Source organism: Sylvia atricapilla, chromosome 12 (assembly GCF_009819655.1).
Source record: "Sylvia atricapilla isolate bSylAtr1 chromosome 12, bSylAtr1.pri, whole genome shotgun sequence".
Taxonomy (NCBI): Eukaryota; Metazoa; Chordata; class Aves; order Passeriformes; family Sylviidae; genus Sylvia; species Sylvia atricapilla.
The window spans coordinates 12,843,605-12,865,014 of record NC_089151.1 but is presented as its reverse complement, the minus strand read 5'-3'; the positions used below and the strand labels follow the sequence as shown (position 1 = coordinate 12,865,014).

Genomic DNA, 21,410 nt, shown 5'->3' with positions numbered 1-21,410 from the left:
CTTGCTCTCCAGTTTTAGGATGCTGGAAGTATACTGCTAGGTTTCTCTAAGAGAAGTTTCATCCACTTTCAAAGTCTCACAAAGCTGAGGTTTTGTTAATTAATCACAGTGCATCAGTTTTATATTAAAAGTTTATTTCTCTTCCTCATGTCCATGAGAGTTGCACGGTAATTTTAAAAAGGGGAAGTTGCATGTTCAGACACTAACAATGTTTGCACTAACCAGACTCAGAGACAAGTCTATACATTGCTTCTAGAAAGTTTTGGTTGAATCCCTGCACCATATATAGGCACATTTTCATTATGCTTTGACTTTTCCAGACACCTGGTAATTCAGAAAAACAAATGTGGCAGAGGAGCTTAAAAATAATAGAGAATGCAAAAAGAATAATTTAGTGCATTTATGTAGCAGAAGTAACTAATACAAACCCTCCAAAAGCCATCAGTTCCAAAATTCAATAAACAAAAGTAGTTTAACACACAATATACACTTATGGTGAATGCACCTGAAGGACGTTTACCTGGTTCTTAAACAGAATCAAACAAACAGCTGTAAGATGAGCAGAATCTTCAGCCTGTAACTGCACCACACTCGTTTTCAGGGACAATGATGGTCTTTTTAGGCTCTTCAAAGTCTGAAAGTTTACAACAGAGAGCAGGTCACTGACCACAGAATGCTCAAGTGAAGACATGCATATACAGCACAGCATACCTCAGGTCATTTGATATTTATACAGCTGGCCCTGTGTTAGCTGCTGGTTCTGCAACAGTCCCAGAAAATCCTGTGTTTCAGCTGGTTCTGTTACAAAACCTCTGTGTAATGTTATGGAAAAGACTCAGTAATTCTGAAACTGAAATTTCTTGAGCAGTTTCCTTAAAAATAGGAATGAATTCCTGAATTAATCCTGCTCTGAGTTAAAATGTTTTTTAATAAAAACTTTCATAAACCACAGATTAAATAAATTTGTTGTGTGAATTATATTTTGTGAGAGGAAATTCTTCCTGCCCTACCCTAACTTTGGGTACTCTTTTGCTGTGCATGTTCTAAATAGGGGAGTACAGGGTCTGGCACTGACACTCCACTGACCAGACTCCCTAATCCAGCAAAAACAGCCACTACTTTTGGCTGGATGAGGTGAGTTGAACTCATGCTGTCAACTTCCAAAGCACGATAGCTGGCCAAACTAAGCAAAAGGCGTGCACAGCCAAAAGCCTGGAGAAGAAGGAATCATGATGTTCTCATTTTAGCAAGTGAGGAATTTTAACTCCTCTTTTGCAACTTCACATGAAATGGAAAAACTAAAATTGAATGAATTACTGAGCTTTAAAATCTGGCAGTGCTGTAAGATGGATTGTAAAGTAACTATGTAGCTGAACCCAAGTTCCATACACACTAAAGATTCATTTTGGACTGAGACCAAAGGCAGCAACTTTCCATTTGAAACAGAATTTAAAAAGGAGAAAAGAACTGAAAATTGGAACCACACTACTGCGAGTTCTACCATAAGCCAGTCTAAGGATTTGCAGATGTGGTTTTGTTCCAGCTGAACAGATGCTACAAGATGTTGTTGTACACTCACCCTCTGTCAAATCTACCCAGCTGTCTTCTGTCTCAGGTAGAGGAACCGAGATTCCCATTGCTTTCCGGATTCCATAGGTACTGACAATGTCACCTGGAGTCACTTGCTGGGCAAGTTCTTTCAGGTTATTGGTTACTCTCTCCGCTGGAAAAGATAAGAGGATGTGTTTATATGCTATATATAGACACCAAATTGCTGAATCACCCTGCAAATGGTTGAATTATTACAAAAGAAACTACGTTAAATAATGTTTCTAGACCAGAAGAGCTGTGTTGAGCTGCGTGCAGCCATGCAAGACATCCTAGGAACCAAGAGAAGGCTAAGAACAGGAGGAATGAAACAGCTGCTGCTCAAGGCTGGCTGTTATCAGGAAACACCAGAAGTTAAAGAGAAAGCTAATGAAACTTGAGCCATACTCACAGCAGCTGGTGCTGTGACACCCACACAGCACTAGTGTTAGTAACAGCTGGATTTTGGGATTCAGCACAAAGCTTTGGATATAAAGAGACTGTTCCTGTTGCTACAAATGTGGTTTTTCCTCCAGAAGGAGGCTGAAAGTAGTGAAACTTAAAAAAGATAGTATTTGATCTGGTTTGGACTTGGTGTGGTACCAGCTTGGTCATATTTCTTCAGTGATAAGGAATTTACCTAATCACATCAATGTGGTTTAGTTTAGACCATGAATAGTGTAGCACAAGTCAGTTTTACTTGCCAAACAGGCACTCTGCACACAGTCCTATCTTAAACGGCTGCCATTAACACAAGGTTTGTAGTTGATCTATGAGACAAGCAGGTTTGCTCAAATAACTAAAGAATGTATGACTGGTATTTACTAGTGTAACTTAATAGTCTGATAACCAGATCCATCCTGGACCAAAGCGGGCCTTGCAATAAGAACTTGATAATACTTCAGCAAGCCCTGTTCAAAGACACTGCAAAACTTATGGAGTTACTAGTATTTGGCTATTGTTTGCCTCATGCCATAGAGAAGCTTCAATCAACTCTAGGGACATTTAGCAATAAAGAGGAAATACTTGGAATTCCTATTCAAGATTTTCATCAGACTTTGCATGAAGTTTAAATTCCAAAAAAGTTCAAATTAATCCTCTAGGCCTAGCAGGGCACATAATCTACACTACAGCCCTTGAGATTTTTCTTTTCTTGGAGATGATACCAGCTGGGACTTCATCAATTCTGCAAAACTGATAAGAAAAAGTATATTTACCCAAGTGCATTTCTCTGTAGGATGGTCCCAGAAGACAAATCATGTTAGGAGGTGGTTTTGTACTCAGTCGTTCATTTTGAGCATCCTGGAGTTCTCTGAGCAGCTTTGTTGTTTCATCAAGTTTCCTCTGGAAGATTTCAGCCTCTGTTTAAAGAGAAAAAGAAAGTCTTGAATAGTAAGATCTAAGTAAAGTCTATTTATTTACTTTATGATATAAAATACTGTAAGGGACTGAGAAACTAAAAGAGTTACAGACATATATCAGAACTATGACTACCAAAACTCACCCTCAGAATCAAACTCTTCTATAGGCATGCCAAAGTTTGTAACTGCTTTTAGAGCTGTAAGTCTGTCACTATTAGCAGCATCCAACCTGGCAGCAATATCAATTTCCATAATCTGAAAAAAAAAAAAATCAGCAAATAATAATTTAGATAATACTTAGCTCAGCCTTTAAGCAACAAAATTGCCCAGGCAAGATCAGAACATAAAGGTAAGGTTAGTCTGCTCTACAAAAACAAGTGAACACACAGAGGGAAAGCTGAAAAGACACCCTGTAAAACTTACTGTTCCACAATTACTGTTTACTATTCTATTTCATATGCAAATAGAAAATAGTATCTGCCAAAATCACTGGAGATAGGCACAAATGATGTAGTAATTTAAGACTAGCAATCCCAATTAAAAAAATAGCTTAAAAATTCCTTCTGCTCACCTAAAGGAGATTTTATCAAAGGTCTTAGGCCAAAATTCAGAAGGAATCTGGGCACTGGCTGCAGATGCTTCAGGAGAGCAGCCCTGGCCCTAGAACTGCTTTCTCTAATTGAGCAAAGCTTGGGTGGAATGATTTGAGATCTAGAATGTACTGCCTGGGCACAATGAGAACTTCTCAAAGACCACTACATATCACGCAGCACCTTACGCTTACATTACAAAATCACGCTAAATGAAACCAGATTAAGACAGAAACAAAGCTATAGTTCTGAACAATCACAAGTAAAAATACACAACCATTTTCTTCTAGTTCTCTTAACATATAGTTAATGCTTTGGAGAACCTTACTCTCCTCATGCCTACAAAGGGACACACAGTTTTCACACGATTTATAGCTTGTCACGCCCTCAGTGTTGTTGGACAGGCCTGAAAGTTTTAGGCCGTTTTATATCTGTGAGCTTGGACAGGTTGGCTGGAGAAGTTAATCAATAGAGAAAAAATTTACCTTTACATCTTTCATTGCATCACTTCTTTCCTGTGGGCCTTCTGTTTCCTCCAGTGGCTGAATAAAGAAAGGATTTTTGAAGAAGGCATTAAAATAACTATTTTAAATTCAAAGTAAAATCTTACAAGATGCAGTATTTTTAAAGGGAGGTAAGTATGCAATGTCATAATGTGCTTTCACTGTAAAGCAAGTTATAATGTAGCTACTTTTTAGGGCCTTTCCTGGGCTATTAATGTTTACTAAAATACATTTTTTCAGGTCAGGTTTGATTTCTCTTTGCAAAATTCACAGTGATGTCACATCAGAGACTATCTACTGGGGTGCAGGAAGAAAAGGGTGGTTATTAGAGGATGAAACGTTTTCTCTTTCCACATATAATTGTATTTCTCTTAATACTGCCAAGAGTAAGTGACCAATCCCTGACAGTCAGTGCCACTACTGGGCACAAGAAAAGAGCTAAATGTGTAATTCTAAGGAAAGGTGTGAATGGAGGCAAAAATGTCCACAAACTATATCTGGTATTAATTTAGGTAATATTTGACCCATTAGTAAAAGGCTACAATCTGCTTATTTCAATAGTTGGCATTGATTTGAAACTCAAAGCAAGACTTCTTAGTTAAGAGGAACTGTTCTGAGGAGATTCTCAAATAATTATTGGATTGTCAATTAAGTTAAGGTTATCAAATGAGCCCCTTTGATTCCAGTGATGTTTAGCATGGACAGGACTGGAATCTCCTAAGAACTTGAACAGTAGCTGTTCAGTATTTTTACATAGCACATGTTTGAGTTTAAAAGCACAGTACCAAGTAAAGGGAAAAACTACATATTAATTCACCTGAACTAAACAGTGGCAGCTGGGAAAGTAATAAAATTTTCATGGAAAAAAAAAAAAAAAAAAGCTTGTTGATGATCACCTCATTTTAAAACAACTGCTTATTGGTCTTGAAACAGGAGTTAGTGATAATAGGAATGGGATAAGGGACAAAGAACGGTTAATTATGTCTCTATGTACAATATGTTAGTATTCACAAATTAACAACACAATTAATTCCTTTCCAGAAAATCCTACCACTGGAGGCAAAGATCAGTCTTTCCTTTCCAATTCTATCAGGTAAAAGGAAGCTCATCCATAGGATCAGCATCGTCTTTCTCTTGTGTCCTAAAACCAAAGACCAGACAGCACACAAATCCACTCTTACCATTTCTAGTTCTCTGAGAGCTCTAGAATGTCCTCCTTTAGTTAGAACATCAAGCAAACTATCGGCCATTAAGACAGTATAATCCTGGGATTTCATAAAATAATCTTGAATACTGAAAGAATAAAGATAGTTAAGGTAACTACTTCCATATCCAACATTTAATGTAAAAAATTACATATGATCAAACCAATATGCACAGCACAGAAAACACAAAAAGCAGCACAGGATCTGATCACTATGGATTGCTTTAGTTTAATCATGCCTGCCTTCTGTAGCTGAGGAATCCATTCTGAATGGGACACTGGAAAACTTGGAAAAGTGTAGTGCCTCAGGCAGCTGCATCAACACGAAAGCAAACTTCCACAGGCCCTTCATTGTTTACACTGCACTACACACTCCTCTCTTTCCTAAAAATTTGTATCACTGTGCCTGCTCCTTGTGAAATTCTCATAAAAGAGCTTTGAAATTTTTATAATCAAGAATAATAAACCAATAGAATTGTTTTTACAAGGCTATATCTCATTCAAGGCAGTAATTAATGTGAAAAAAAACCCAGTTTGTATAAACACTCGTACAACTCAGTATTTTCCTCGTTTTGAACATGTGTCTTTCAGTCATAAATACATCTAAGTTTAAACAATGTACTCCTAGGAATCAGCAGCATCAAAATTTTTCCATCTTGGCTAACTTGACTTTACAGGCAGGTTCTTCTACTGAAGTATTTATTCCTTACACAAACAAACCCCTGTGAGCTATAAAGACAGCAGGGCCACCGCTCCACAGCAAAGCCAGCCCATCCTGCAGAGTTACACATAACTGCTATCCATGGGAGCTGTACTGTGCATCCTGCTTGCTGGATTACCTGGAAGAGCCTTGATTAGAGTCTTCCCCATATGTTGAGTAGATCAAGTCAGAATCTTCTTTGCTTATGTTGGCAAATGTTGAATCATACGTTGGTGCATAGGAACTGAAGGGTCCGTAATTCAAGTATGTCACTAATGAATAACAATTGTAAAAATTATTACCCTGCTTTGAATGCATCAGATAGAAATGAGTAGGGGCTGTAAAACAATCCTCAAGAAGAAACTTAAAAGGAATGTATTTCTTAAGGTGAAAACAAGCCTTCACAGAACACCATCTGTTCACAATTTGACAACTTTTACTAAGACCTAAATCAAATGTATTAGTATTTGCAAATATGTCATTAACACCACTGTGTGCCTTAGCATAACATGAACAGTCTGATGCTGGAAGAAGGTTCTCCTGCTCTTTTAAAGCTACCAAACCCCTTTGTCTATCTGGTAGTTTCTCTTCTCAGTGTAGATAAAAAGTAAGTATTTTTTTATTTTGTGCTGTTTAGTTGTGTAATAGATACAAAGAATCATAGAATGCTTTGGGTTGGAAAGGACCTTAAAGATCATCTAATTCCAACCCCCTGCTGTGGGCAGGCACATAATAATGTGCTTTATCTTTAGAAATCCTTACTTCCAAATTTGTGTGCTAGTAAAAAGATCAAGACACTTTGTTTATTTAAGAAGAAGGATTTTAATTTTTTTAAAAAAAATCAGCACTTACCTGGAGTAACCTTGTTTCTTTTATCTTCTTTGAACCCCTGTAATGTATTAACTCCTGACTGAAGCCTTCCTGCTGTCATTCCCAGCTTTACAGGGCAGTAACCTGGTTCTGCAATAGGACATATCAAAATACAGAAACAGAGAAGGCATAGGAAGATGACTAAACTCACTTAATACCCACAGCTAAAAACTCAAACAGGACATAGCTCTCAAAGTGGGCTTTCCTATCCAAATGCTTCATACTAATGATCTGGGACCCAGACAGCTCCCAGTTCTAAAACATCTGTGACCTTCTGGGTCAGCAGACACTGCACTCTGTACGTGGACCACCAACAAGAGGATCCTGGGAAATTCTCCAGCAGCAAAAGTGGTTTTTTGCAGCTTCCACACACAGCTGGCACAAACCAGTGAAGCAACAGCACTGAGGGCTCCCACCAGCTGCTCCTAACAACAGCCACAGCTGAGGCCCATCTATGTGATCCCTCAGCTGCAGCTCTTCCAATCTAGATCTTTATCAGACTGGAAAGAGGCATTCAGTTCTTGGCCATGATTTGCTCATCTGCCCCTGCAAAGATGCAGAGGGTCAGGTATGTGGAAGTGGCTTGTTACCTGAACTGTGCCAACTTACCTCCTGCAGTGAGGTCAACGGGATTAAGAAGGCCCAGAGTCGTTGTACCATCTGGTTTTCTTCTTTCAAATTCACACTGAAATAAGATTAGACTATTTTAATTTACATAGTACTTGAAACTCCTGGTCCTTAAACTAATGAAAACATTTAATGAAACTCTCCTGTCTGCATGAACAAGAACAGAAATCAGTCACTCATAAGTGAGTGCTGCTCTAAATTTTTACTTTCACTGGATTTTTTTATTGCTACAGGCACAAAGAATTAAGCCATTATGATAAATATTAATGTTTCTGCAGAGGCCAAGAGACAGAAAATGTAGAAAATGAAATAGGCATAGTATTACCAAAGTGAGTTCCTTCTCCTGTAACATTAATAACCATTGATCAGGTATGTGTCTGTTTCAGAACTGTGAGATTTTTGCAGGTTAGATTTATTTTCTTGAGCTTTCTACTATTCATCCTTTTCTATTACTTTACTGAAAATTTCAGCTCAACTTGTTCTGCTGATGAAATTCAGCATGCATTCAAGCAGCACTTTTTTTAACCTTATGATGTTACAAAGACGATCAATGGTGTAAAACGGTGTGGTGTTGCAGTAAAAGCAGATGAGAGGTCTCAAGTAGTACAAAAGGCCAAAGAAACCTTGTTTATGGAAAAGTGAAAGGAGCCACCAAATCCCCCAGTGCTCACCTGGCTGTTTGCAAGGCGCCTGGTTAGCTTTCCTCCTGACTCCCTCACAATGCGATCGATCTGCTCCTGTTCCCTTTCCAAGCTATTGCTTCGTAATTTGTCTTCAAGCAGGTCTTTATCCTTCCTGTGAACATACCCACACAACTTAGGGGCTGGCTGTAACACCAACTGGCTAAACAACACAACAGGACACTGTGACAGTATTGTTTCAGCCAACTCTGCACCTGGTTTTGTAGACAAAACAACTAACGACCAAAAGAAGTGCTATTGACTATGACTGTATTTAATACAGCTGGGGAAGGCACGTGACAAAGGCTTACATCAGCAAATGCTGTGTTAGTGACTGTAAAGATCTGTAAAGGTCTCCCACAAAACTAAGATAGTCCTAATTTTAGTATCCAGTATTTATCTACCTAAATATTTACCATCTTCATATCTGGTATTTCTAGATATGAAAAGCTATTTCAGAAAGTACACTTTCTGTAGCTAGGCAGCTACACGTTTCAAATGCAACTACTATGTAAACAAACAAACAAAAAGTAAATTAAATTGGCTATACAGCTTTTTGTATCAAAATGTTTAAAAGCACATGTTTGCAAGCTTTCTCCAAAACTACAAAAGTTTGTGAAATGGACACTAAAAGAGAAAATTATTGAAGGAATGGAGCTGATGAGCAGCACAAGGTTACCTACATGCAAAAATGATTGTATCATAAATGATTCTAAACTTATTTGGTTTTACTAGATGAGGATGCTTTTTGTAAGTGTTGATCCCTAGAGATGAAAATGTCTAAGCAGTACCAGAAAGACAGAAATCCACATCCACTGGACCCTAAGTCATCTTGTTTCTGTAGCATTTAAAAGGTGTATCCTATAATGACTCAGATAATACTTCACTTTTTTGCTCTTTGCTAGGTGTTTTGAATGCTTTGGTGTCCCCATCCATAGGTTCTCCTCTGTCTTTCCCAGGACCATTCTCCTCTTCCCCAGTTTGCTGCAGTTCTGTCTTGTCCTTCTGCTTCCTTGTCTTCTGCAGGTCAGCCATGAATTCTATACTTTGTTTCAGGCTCTGAATTCTCTCCTAAATAACATCAAAATCCTTTTATTTGCTGCTTCAATTAATCTTTTTGTAACCTACCTATACATACTTATGGTATTTCAGTTGTTTCTTTCTTACACTAGCAAATATAAACAGAGTCTAGAAGGTGAAATACTAAATGCAATTATTTCTACAATGACTGATCTGGTCGCAGTACGAAAACAATCTACTTACTATTTATATTCCAATATATAAGCATTTGACAAATACCAAGGAAAGTTTTATTAATTTTCAACAGACCCCTGTAAAAGGGAATAAACGGATAAAAAAAATAAGCAGTATACTTCTTAATATTTTACTAGGTATTTTTTGTTACCTGGCTAAGTATCTTCATCCCTGAGTGCAGCAGTTTTTTTGCAGCTTTGTAGTAAATGGTGTCTGGTTTGTTGTAAATCATTGCATTATTACACATCAGTTTGAAGTTATCCTGTTCAAACAGTAATAATTTTGGAATGAAACTTAATTTTACAGCATAATATAATGACATTCTTGTTGCAAATGTAGTGTCTTGAGCTTTAGGGAAAAAGACTTAGAAAAATATTTTTAATGAATGAATTTACGAAATCTATTAAAAATGTAGACAGAGTAACAAAGTTATAAAGTATGTAACTTTGTTTTAAGACTTGAATCTATCAACCCAACAAACATCATTAAAGTATTCTTAAGTGTTCAGCATTGTTTGTAGTTTTTTTTAGGTTTTAAGGGAAGCCCTCTTAACTACAACTATCCACCTCCTGGCCAATGAGCAGTCATTAAAACAAAGTGAAGCAACCAAAGACAATGAAAAGCTGCAGTTCAAAGTTAAATTATTACAAAGAATATCCCAAAGTGTGTTTTAGGCACAGTGAAGAAATATATGCTTGTGTGAAATTCAAGTGAGCTAGAAATAGCATTTCTATACTCACTGCAGCCTCTACAGTTGAATATGTTTTACCAGATTCTCATTTATTTACAAAGTTAAAATTAAAAACTAACCAGAAAGAGCTGTTACAACAGGGAATATTCTTCTTAAGTTTTGGAGCTCTAAAGAAGAATGTGCAAGAAAATACAACCAATACTATTAACTAACATCTGCCTAATTGTTAATTACACACAAATTACACCTCTAAGGTCCTCATCTAGCCTAGTAATGAACTACAGTATTTCTGACAAAGAAAATGAAACAAAACAAGGCACCCCATCTTTTAAAAGTATTAGGAGGCTTTCAAAACAGGCCCTTGACTCCATGAGGCACACTACAGCACCAGGACAAATGGTTGCTGCCGACAGGAACAAGCTCATGGTGCCTTCACTCGTTGATCCCCAACACCAGACCAGCCTGGAAAAAGTAACAGACCTAAAACAACAAGCTGAAGGACAAACTGACAGATTCCATGCCATCCTGCACAAAACCCGAAACAATCTGCATCTTTTTGAGATGCACATTTACAAACCAGAAATGTTTTCACTTTTACTGTCAGAACTTACTTGCTCACAAAAAATCAAGAAAAACATTTCTTGAGGCAGAAGTACTAGTTCTTTTTTCTATTCCAATGAAATACTAGCCTTCAAGTCAACTGAGCCTACTACATCTTTGTAGTCAAAACAAAATTCAAAGCATTACCTTTAATTCTTCTATGGACTGGTACCCATTGTTCTTGATCTTCTCTTTCATGGTACTAAAATCCATTGGGTTTTTAATGATCATGGAATAGCCAGGGGCAATAAAGTCAGTCACAGGAAATGAAAAGAAAGAACTTGGATCCTTTCTGTTAAGAAATGAAAGACAGTTTTTTTATGTTTGAACTTATAACAAAGAACATACTGAATCTGGAATTAAATAGAAAGCAAATAACTAAGCTGAAAAGAAATCAGAACTATAAAGAGAGAAATAGCTTGTGTCAGCATAATCTTTCCCTTTCAAGTTTGAAAAGACCTCGTATACCAACAAAGTACACAAATGTATTTCGGAAGTTATTTCTATATTTTGATAACTACCTGTGTTCCCAAGATGAAAAAAGCCCAATTTTTTTAAGGTTTTAGATTTTAACAAAGGCGTTTTATACCATATTAGAATTAATTAAAAAAATATATATCATAAGAATATTCTTGTCATTCATTGCTTGCTCAGAAACTATCAGAAGGGGAAAGAGAGGGCTCAAAATCAAAAGTGCTGCTTTCTGTATGCACAGAAAGGGAGCCAAAACTAACACAGGCATTTTTTAATAGTTTAAGTTTCTTGAAACTGACACCACACCTAGGTCTTGAAAATTTATGGATAAGACACAAGTTGAAAATAAAGTTTCAAGCTCAGTCTGGTGAGACAGCTGAAGGGAAAGATCTTTCAAACAGTCTTGCACAAGATCCAGTACTCTTAAAGTCAAGAAAGATTCTCTTAAATAAGAGATTACTTGAAAGAACTTCAGACATGATTGTTTTAACCAAAAAACTTTTGGTTAGGAAAAGAGTAAGAGAACATTCTTCAAGTGCATACTTCCTTTTTATAGTAAATAATGCCAAAATAGGAAAAGTTAAGGTAAAAGAAACTTTGGCAAGTTAATTATAATCTCTTGAGCCTTCCTTTCAAAAGGTTCCCCTAAAGAAAGCATCACAGGATTGGAAAATTTTCCTGGTTTTGAAAGCTTTTTAAAGTTACTATGAATTTGGAACTGGAGGTGTTCACAAGAAACCTAAGCTGAAGTTCTAAGAACACTCTCTTACACTAGCATTTATACTCCTAAATTAGCTCTCTTAACAATATATTTAGCAATAATGTTTTCACTCATCGTTTTGTGTGCCCCTTCCCTCACTAGATGTTATTTTCATTTCACTACAAGCCTGCAGCACAGACATTACCTCTGCAGCTGTCTCATGAGTTGATTCAGAGCTTCCTGAAGTGGTGTCTGCTCCACCTCTAGACCAAAAACAAAGCGGGGGAAAAGGGTGTGAGGCAGAACAGACTGCACAAGGTATGAAACTTTCAATATATTAGAAATCAACTAAACAAAACAGATGTGCCTTGAGAATTCGGTATCAAGAGAAGAAAAGGATGGCAAACCCCACAGGGTATTGTGGGGTTTTTCTCATTGCCTTTACTTGACATTCTGCTCACTCTGACAGAAGCACCAGACACCATTCTGCAAAAGAAGTGTATAGCAACCTAATTCCAAACTTTTCTACGAGGTGGAGAAAAACACTGAGCACAGAATGCCAAGTCACTTGCTACAGAAACAAAGAATAACAAAACACGAGTCAATTACAGAAAACATGAATCAACAAAAGAATTTTCTTTCTTCCCCCTACCCTCCTGCTTTGATAAAGTGCTCGTCAGTGGTTTCTCTGGTGACAATTCCATTCTGACGGGGGTCTGACATTTCATCTCCTGTTCTCCCTCACTGTCTCCATGGTCTCGATCTCGTTTCTTTTTATCCTCCTGGAAAGATTGTTATGGAAATGTAAGAGCACCTGCAAATCCTGCATTATTACTGTACATAATGCTCTCTAGATTTTTCAAAAGAAATTCATAAAGTTTAAAAAAAGAGAACAGTTTGTATTTAAAATTTTTGTATTCTTTATGTACTGTCTCCATCTGCTGGACACTGAAATAATTCAACCACACAATGCAATGTATCACTGAATTAGTTTTTTTAGAAAATGTGTCAGCTATCTGGTGTGTATCCTTTAAAAATGAGACAGGAACGTCTGAATGTATTCCAGATTAAGGATACAAGTTACAGTCATATCTGCTGACCTTTTCATGTGCAACCTAGAGAAAGTCAAAACATTTTCTTTTGCTAAAATGCAGTAACATTTGAACAATATAGTATGAACACATACCTTAACTCTTCTCCTTCTTTTCTCCTTTTCTTCGCCAGGAACTTGTTTTTCTCCTTTCTTTCTCTTTTTCCTCTTTCTGTCCTTGTGTTTTTCATGCTCAGATTTGTCTTCGTAGAGGCTGGAATCAAGTCCTGCATTTCCAGTGGAGAGCTCAGCAACTTCATTCCCTCCAACTTTCAGCACGAGCTTCAGTGGCTTTTCTACGTATTCTTGAACCAACAGAGAAACAAGCTGTGTGAGTACCAAATAAAACACACTCCCGTGCTCAGCGCGATCACTCCTCTTCACCGCACCATCTCCTCATGTCCAGTCCCCGCAGCCGCTTCCCCCCGCGCAGAGCCGAGCCCGCCGCCCCTGTCCCTGTCCCTGTCCCTGTCCCTGCCCCGGGCGGGCCCCGCTCCCGCGCCCTCAGCCCGCAGCGTCCGAACCGCCCCGGCGCTGGGCCCGGCGGGGCGGGGCGGGCAACGCCGGGGGCTTAAGGGCCCGCGTCCGCTCCGTGCCGCGCTGCCCGGCGGCCTCTGCCCGCCCACCCCCGTCGGGACCCACCCTCGTAGGGATGTTTGTCCGACTTGTGTTTCTTGTGCTTCTTGCCCATGGCCCCGGCCCGGCCCGCCCGGGAGAGGCCGCGCTGTTGAGGCGGAGCCCGGCCCCGCGCGGCCCGGCACCAGGAGATGGCGGCCGGCAGCGCCCCCTGGCGCGCTGGAGGCCTCGCGCAGGCGCAGTGGCGGGCAGTGAGCGGCAGCATGGCCGGGCAGCGGCCGGAGCGGGGTCTGCGGCCCCCACACCGCGATCCCCGAGCCGCGGTCCGCTCTAAGAGGCGAGCTAGGGGCGTTTTCCCTTGTGAGCAGCCCACTCCGCTCCCAGGGCACAGTCGCCTCTCCAGAACCCTCACGGCTTCCTACAGAATCAGAATTTTCAAGACTGGAATAGACCTTTAAAATCATCAAAGTCCCGCTGTCAAACCAGCACTACCGCTGTAACCCCTAAAACCGCATCACCCTGAGCCAGATCCACACACCTCTTAAACACCTCTAGGGCTGGTGACTCCACCACACCTCCTGGGCAGCCTATTTCAGTCCCTGACCACCCGGATAGTGAATTTCTTTTTTCTAATATCTAATCTGAATCTCGCCTGCCCTGCGCCTGCCCGCCCGCCCCGCCCCTCTCCCTCACGGAGCCCCAGCCGCTGCCGGCGGCGCCCCTCGCTCCCAGCCTGAGGCGGGCTGTGCCCGCATCCCTGCCCTTATCCCAGCCTGGGAGCCCGGGCAGGGCAGCCTGGCCGAGACCTCGGCAGGATTCACGGAGTCACAGAGTCACTGAGGCTGGAAAAGAGCTGTGCGGCCATCGAGTCACAGCTGTCACCGGTCACCACTATGTCACACAGACTCTGGCCCTGAGCGCCACGTCCAGTCTGTCCTTAAACAGCGCCGGGGACGGTGACCGCCCCCCACCCGAGTGCTCAGCCTGAGTCCTGCTGTGCTCGCTGTACCCTGTGCCACAGAATGTCCCCTGCCATGGCTGTGTGTGCCGAAGGTGACAGCAGCACACGGTGCTGTGGCAGCCTGTCCTGACAGCAGAGTTTACAGCCGGCTGGGTGCCAAGGGCCCCGCCAGGTTTGCCGGCCGGGCCTGTCCGGCAAGAGCTCACCACAGAGCCTCAGTCCGGGACAAGGCTGGCTGCTCGTCCAGTCTGAGAACCTGTGCCTAAATCTGTGCCCGTGAGAAGAGCAGAGGATGTGCCTGCCCGAGGAAGGGCTGGCAGAGGTGTGTCGAGTGTGTACCCATCCAAGGGACGTGTCCCTCCTGTGCCCTGGCAAACTGCGGCGATGGTTGTGCCTGTCCTGCACAGCTTAGGACAAGCCTTGCCTAACTTGTTTACTAGTTTTGAAAGCAAATACTTTATAATCAGGTTAAAACTCTAAAGAAAGTATATATATTGCCCATAACTGGTCAAAAATAACTTAGAAATTCTGACCTCCTAGAAATGTTGCAAGTTGCCCATTTGCCTTGCCTGGGAGTGCTCCCAAAGCAAGCAACTGTTTTTTAAAAATAAATGCAACACTGATTGTATGCTCTTTCAAAGTTCATAGTGTATTTGTTGCTATTGCTTAAGCTGCAGTCCTGCTGTTTCAACAGCCCTGCGTAGTTATTGTTTTCTGCCAATAGTGCAGAAAGAGTGCCAATAGTGCACTCTTCAATAGTGCATCTTGAAATTTCACTTCTCTGAAGTTTGAAGTGCAAGAATAAACTGTTTCTATTTCAAAAGAGAAGCTTTAATTTATTCCCACACAATAGTCCTGTAAGTATTCCTCAAGTTTGTTGAATCATATGTGATGTTTTATAGCCAAAAAGAAAAGAGTTAATTAGAAATTTATGATATGTATGGCTGCACAGTGATACAAGGTTTATTTTGAGAGCTTGTGAAGATCGAGAAAATCTCTTGTCTGTTGTCCATTCAGTCACTGGGAGTGTAATCAGACGTGACAGCTTTGTTTTGCATTTTGCTGGTTACATTACTGTCATTTGGTGTCCTACTCAGAGAATTGTGTGGGTGGTGCTCTGGAATAAACCACAGCTTTCCTGCTTGATCTTACTCCAGTAGTTTGAAATTCAGTTATAATGGATGCAGTTGTTTTTCTAATTCACATCTGGATCCTTTAAAACTCTTATTACATATGCAGTGAATGTTCTTAAGCATACTTTAGTGAGAGGTAGAGGGTTTTTGCTTGGGATGTGGCCACATGCAGAAAATACAAGACTAGTAAATATTTAAAGGACATGTTTTATAGAATGAAAAAAATGTTGCTATATCCTCTGTTCCCACAAGAAGATTGGCAGACTTTCTAAGGTTTTTTCTCTCAGATGTCATATGGTAAGATCATTTGTTCAATTGTTATTCTGAAATTTCTTGACTAATCTTGTCCTGAATTTAATAAAATCTTGGTGAATAACACAAGTGAGTAATGTGAGATCTGGCCAACACTGGGAGCTGCTAGGTGTGTGTGTCCTTCAATAGAATCCTCTGGGTCAGAGAAGGATCCTTCTGAGCAGTTAGTCCTCACACACACCTAGAATACACACTGGCTTTGCCATCTTTGTCTCTAGCTCTGCTTTCCCATTAGATCAGTATTTCTTACCCCCCAAACCCCTCATAACCTAGCTGGGCATAGTGTCTAAAACACCATTTGTAAGCCTATGAAGAGTTATCACTGTTTAATATTAGAAAGGCAAGGTACATTCTTGTTGGTAGAGTGTGCAGAATTAATAATTTCAATTCACTGCGTATTTTCTGAGGGTCATATTCTTAATCTGTGTCAAGTTTCTAAAGCAACTAGCATTTAAGAGTGAGAGACAATAATGTGTGTTGCTATCACTGTGAGCCACTAACAGAGAAAATGTTTGAAAATAGATCATTAGTCATGAATGGTTTGGGTTGGAAAGGACTTTAAAGACCACCTTAGTTCCAACCCCTCTGCCATGGACAGGGACACATTTCAGTACACCAGGTTACCCAGAGCTCCATCCAGTCTAGCCTTCAACACTTCCAAGATGGCCAAGTGTTTTCACATATACTTTTTCCATCTAATAAAGAACTTTTTTTGACACCCATGGAAAGCATAAGATCATATCAGTGTATATTCATTTAGCTAGAAATCAAATACCATAATTATTTAAATTGGTAATTCCCCTCCCCCCCCCCCCCCCCCCCCCCCCATGAATAAAGAAGGATGCAATAAGCAGCGGCATTTGTGAGTTTCAGTTTGCTCAGTGAGTGTGTAGCATAGGCATTACAATTTACTGTGTTAACTGAGATATAAAAAACTTAGTGAAACCCTGTTGCTTTAATCACTGCTTCAGGAGGAAGATCCTGGTAACAGAGAAAGGTGCAGAGGCTGCTGCAAGATGCAGGAGGAGAGTGTGCCAAAGTCTTTGGAATCAGATTTCTGTGAATGCACAAGCATATAGAGACCTGGGATGCTAAAGTCACTGGCAGTTTAACAAAAACAGGTTTGGTTTGTAGTCTGTGACACATGGAAACACTGGAATAAAGCATTTGTGATAGGCATTCATTTTAAACCAGTATTTTACCCCAACACACCTTTCTAAAAATACCTAAACACATATGGCTGAAGTAAAGAGTGTAGCCGATATTTTATTGATTGTTGAGATATTAATATGACTTTTAAATCAGTTACTCATAAGCTGAAAATGTGATCAATATGACTATTTTCTTGATTCTGTGGGTATTAAAGGAACATTGTCATTTTCCATGTCCTGACAAAATCCACTGTGACAGATCAAAATTTTTCCCTTCATTTGAATAGACAGTCTCATAATTATGATGTATTTTTTCTTTTTTCAATTTAGCGCTGAAGTGCCTAATTCATTTACTCATGAAAATAGGCAATTATCTGTTTCTACGCCAAGATCCTTATGACTGTAATAAACTTTATAATAAGGTTGTAATTCAGTCATAGGGATGATTATCTTATTGCCCATAGTGCACTCATATGGATCATGCTCTAAGATCTGTGTGTGTGTATATTTGTACAAGTCTGTGTTTTGTAAATATCTTTCCTGTGACCTTGCTCAAATCCTGCATCTCTTTTAATAACTCTCTTTTGAAGTGATTTTGTGCACCTGAAGAAATACGTCTGAACTAAAATAGCAAAATTTTTGCTAGACATGCATGAAATTGCATGAAATTCAAACATTTATGACCTTGGTTCTTGGCTGCTACTGCTGCACTGGATGAGAAAATTAAACAGGATTCAGCTGGATCCTTATGAGACAGATTGATGGACAAATGGGATTAATCCATCATCCCTGCTTTTCCTTAGTCAAGTGGAGGATTTGGAGCAAAAGAAGGGAGAAAGCTGAACAGCAACAAGTTGGAACTGAAGCCTGTCTAAGCAATTGCAGCAGGTAATTTCCTTGAGGAGGAAAGATGTCACTGGCAGAGGCTAGTATATTATATGTATTATTATTTTTTTTTTCAAGATATGGAGTGGATTTTCATATAAAACCACACCATCTCGTAGTAGCGTAAGACTGGGCATTGGAATTGAGGATGAAAAGTTTGAATTCTAGGTCGAACTGATGGATTCAACCTAATAATTTTTTGAGATGTAACCAAATTGTATTTACTCATGATTGGTTGTTCAATTAAGATATTAGCAGCCAGTTCTGAACTTCCTTTATTCACATACTTAGCCAGATTTCAGCTGAAGTCCTAAACATTTGTTTTCCCTGAGTATGTATTTTAGTTACTTTTCTTGTGTTTTAAATTGAATAAAATATCTGAAAATGCCTGTGCTCATAGAAGGTACATCACAGTGCTCCATTAGATATGTGTATTACCCAAATAGTGTGGAGAGAAGCCTTTTCCTATTAAGTTTTAAGTTGCTGTAAGAGGAAAAAAGAAGATGAAATTTGTACTTGTATTAATTTTGAACTTGTAATCTATAATAGGAGAAAGTTTAAACAAATGTCTAGCTGAATCTCCTAAATGATACTCCAGTTAATTTATTTTGCTTAGGTAGCAATTAATCCTTTTAAATTAAGTTTTGTTTTATGTAGTGGTATCTCTAGGGGAAGCACACTGGACAAAGAATAAGAGCATTAGGCCACTTGGTGGTGTAATATGCAAAGAAAAAGCAACTTGTCACGTTCAAGAGAAGGAAATTTACATAATAGACCATTTTTGTTTGCTTATTATCTGATTAAGCACAGTACAAGACATTACATGAATGGTTACTTTTTAAAGACCTTTAATTTCATGCAAGTAGTAAAGCAGATTTTGTAGGATAAGTTCTGGGTTTAGCTCTGCTCTTTCTGGAGGTCTTTGCACTCAAGCTTTTAAAGATCTGTTGGTTGGTTCAGAAATTCTGATATAATTCTCTGTGGGAAATACATAATTTAAAAATGGAGAGGGCCACGTGGGATCTGCAGAGTTCCTCACACCGTGTAACAGCTTTGGTTTCCATCTGCTGGAGTCTGGTGTCCTTCACATTCCTAACAGGTGCAGTGGCTTCTCCCAGGTATTTGTATTTTTTACTCTGACTGAGGAGCTGGGAGGAGCCGTGGGATTGCAGTGCTCTGGAGGTGGCTTGAGCCACACAGGCTGTGAGCAGAAAGCAGAGGGAATGGCCACCAAGAGCCTGCAAATGCAGGTGAAACACACGGACACTTGTGCAGGGAGCACCAAAGGGGAGGGTGATCTGTGCAGGGCACGTTGGTGGGGCTTGTTTCTATTTCTCCATGCAATAAGAAAAATTAAAGGTCCAGCCTTCTGTCTCCTTTAGTTTAAACTTCTTTAAGGAAGGTGTTTGAGCTCAGCAGGATGCCACAGGGTCTGCATAACAGCGTGTGCAGAAACTAAATTTTATATTGTAGGCACCGCTGTTCATGTCAAGGGAGAAAAATGAAGATAAAAGAATCAGTATAATGCTGCTATGCAAATTCTAGCAGAAGTAAACAGTTTCTAAAGTGCTAAATGGGGTCCACTAAGAAGTGTCACTGTTAGTAAAACTATTGTTCTGAAGTGATAATCAGAATTTTCTTTTCTGGGGGAAAAAATAAGGGAAAAAGGAAGAAGTTTCCATTCCTGTTTGACAGAAACTTCAAACTAACAGTCTAGTGTTATTTTCAGATTGAGGAAGGAAAAAATAAAGATGTTTTGAATGGTACTTGAGTTTTGTTTGGCTTTTTAGTCAACAACCTAGAAAGAAATAAAAATTAAGCACAACTTCACTTGGGCTGAATAAACTGAAGATGTGATGTAGCTTTCTCCTTGATGACTGTACCATATTTAGGTGCTAAAAGAAGTAGCAGTTCTCATGTTAAGTAGTAGTAGTTGCTCATGTTAAGAACCAGTATAGTGTCCCAGTAGATTCTAACATAATTGGGACTTTGTCTAAGGTTTTGCTACATTTCCCTGGCACTCTAAAATGTGTAGTAGAAGTAAGACCTTCACATGCCTGTAAGGATGGCCTGACTTGAAATTGGTTGAGGGTGTACTCTGGTACTTCAGAAGACAGACAACACTAGTGATGGTTATCTGCTGCTTATAGTGCTTGTTCTTAAGGATAACAACATCCTGGATCACATTCTCCTGGAATACCTCCTGCACTCCACAAATTTTTGCATAAATTAGAGCTGAAATATTTTTAACTTTCCGACCACAAGCCAGGTGGCAGATAATTGATCTTCTTATGTTACACATACTGTCTCCTGAAACTTCTCAGTGGTGCTGACACCCAAAGATGTAGTGTGAATGGGAACTCACAATTTGTTACGTGCTCCTGTGACATGCTCTGCAATTTTATTCTCTGAGTGAAAGCTTGGAGGAGAGCAGCATAAAAAGAATGTATTGTTAAGGTCACTTGACCCCTTAGATTGCTGATTATATGTAACCAAAATAATATTATTTCAATATCCAGATGTGTAGGACCTGGTGCAAACCATAAATCTCTTAGAAATTATTAAGAACTTTTGTTTGAAGATTCTGCCTTTTTTTTTTTTGGTGTGTTTTTTTTTTTTTTTTTTTTTTTTTTTTTTTTTTTTTTTTTGTTTGGTTTTTTTTTTTTTTTGTTTGGTTTGTTTCATTCTAAACCCATGTGGTAGAATAGTCTTTAGAAAAGATTGGCTGAGGTGAGAAAGTGACAGTTGCAGAGAAAATGAAATTAAATGAAAACCGTGAGAAATTTGTTTGGCTGGGTTGATTTACTAAAACTCTGAAGTAATTCTACCTCTTTCAAAATCTTTGCAAATAACTAGCTTGATGTGGAATGAGAGGGGAGGTGAGTACATGCCTCCACTGTAGCCTAAATATATTTCTGTTATTATACTGCACGTCTGCTGAGAGGGTTTGCTGAATAAAGTGTATGAAATGACAGCTATATGATCAATTTTATTTTCACTTTTAAAGAAGAAAAACCCTCATTTGCTTAAGGGAGATGGAGAAGGAGTTTAAGGGTTTAATCATGGGACTGTTCAGATGGAGTCTGTTTGGTTAGACCAAAATTCCTTATGTCATTGCTCATTAATATTGTTGTAGCAAGTGTTTTTGCATGAGTGTCCGAGAAGAACTGGGTGCGATCAATTCAAAATGGCCTTGTCAGACTGCATAAAGTATTCACTCTGAGATATATATGGAAATGAATGTTTTATAATTTATTCTGACAGGGTATTCACGTTGCTGCTTTAAGTATTTCTCCAGATCTTTTCACAGCAGATGATCAGTTAGTGCTTTACTTGTTCTTTCTATTAATTTAAAACATGGAAATGACAATATGGCCACTTCTTGTAGGACTTTTGTGTATCCTGTGAAATGAAATCAATCAGGTCAGTGATCTGTCTGGTTCTGTCACCAACAGGTTCTT

General features: G+C 39.3%; 2 protein-coding genes across 2 annotated transcripts in view; both read right to left on the bottom strand.

Annotated features, from left to right (window-relative positions):
• ZNF423 (zinc finger protein 423) overlaps positions 1 to 21,410 on the bottom strand; it is a 581,899-nt gene that overhangs the window by 426,393 nt on the left and 134,096 nt on the right. The gene's annotated exons all lie outside the window — the stretch shown is intronic.
• On the bottom strand, positions 114 to 13,706 carry BRD7 (bromodomain containing 7). Its single transcript, XM_066327885.1, has 17 exons — positions 13,574 to 13,706; positions 13,028 to 13,236; positions 12,494 to 12,623; positions 12,047 to 12,104; positions 10,815 to 10,959; positions 9,528 to 9,638; positions 9,005 to 9,193; positions 8,114 to 8,233; positions 7,425 to 7,500; positions 6,798 to 6,905; positions 6,085 to 6,217; positions 5,223 to 5,334; positions 4,024 to 4,080; positions 3,092 to 3,203; positions 2,805 to 2,948; positions 1,580 to 1,723; positions 114 to 634 (listed from the first exon to the last, which is right to left on the bottom strand). Exons 1-17 carry the CDS (start codon positions 13,620 to 13,622, stop codon positions 570 to 572), a joined length of 1,962 nt encoding a protein of 653 aa, XP_066183982.1. The 5' UTR covers positions 13,623 to 13,706; the 3' UTR covers positions 114 to 569.

What these genes read in the sequence shown, in the direction of transcription:
- BRD7 (XM_066327885.1), bottom strand. Translation starts at nt 13,622, where the DNA reads ATGGGCAAGAAGCACAAGAAACACAAGTCGGACAAACATCCCTACGAG. An exon ending in GCAAAGAGCAAAAAAGTGAA is followed by an intron (nt 8,234 to 9,004) that starts GTATTATCTGAG and finishes GTTCACAGGAAG; the next exon opens with GATAAAGACCTGCTTGAAGA. An exon ending in GGCGCCTTGCAAACAGCCAG is followed by an intron (nt 7,501 to 8,113) that starts GTGAGCACTGGG and finishes ATCTTATTTCAG; the next exon opens with TGTGAATTTGAAAGAAGAAA.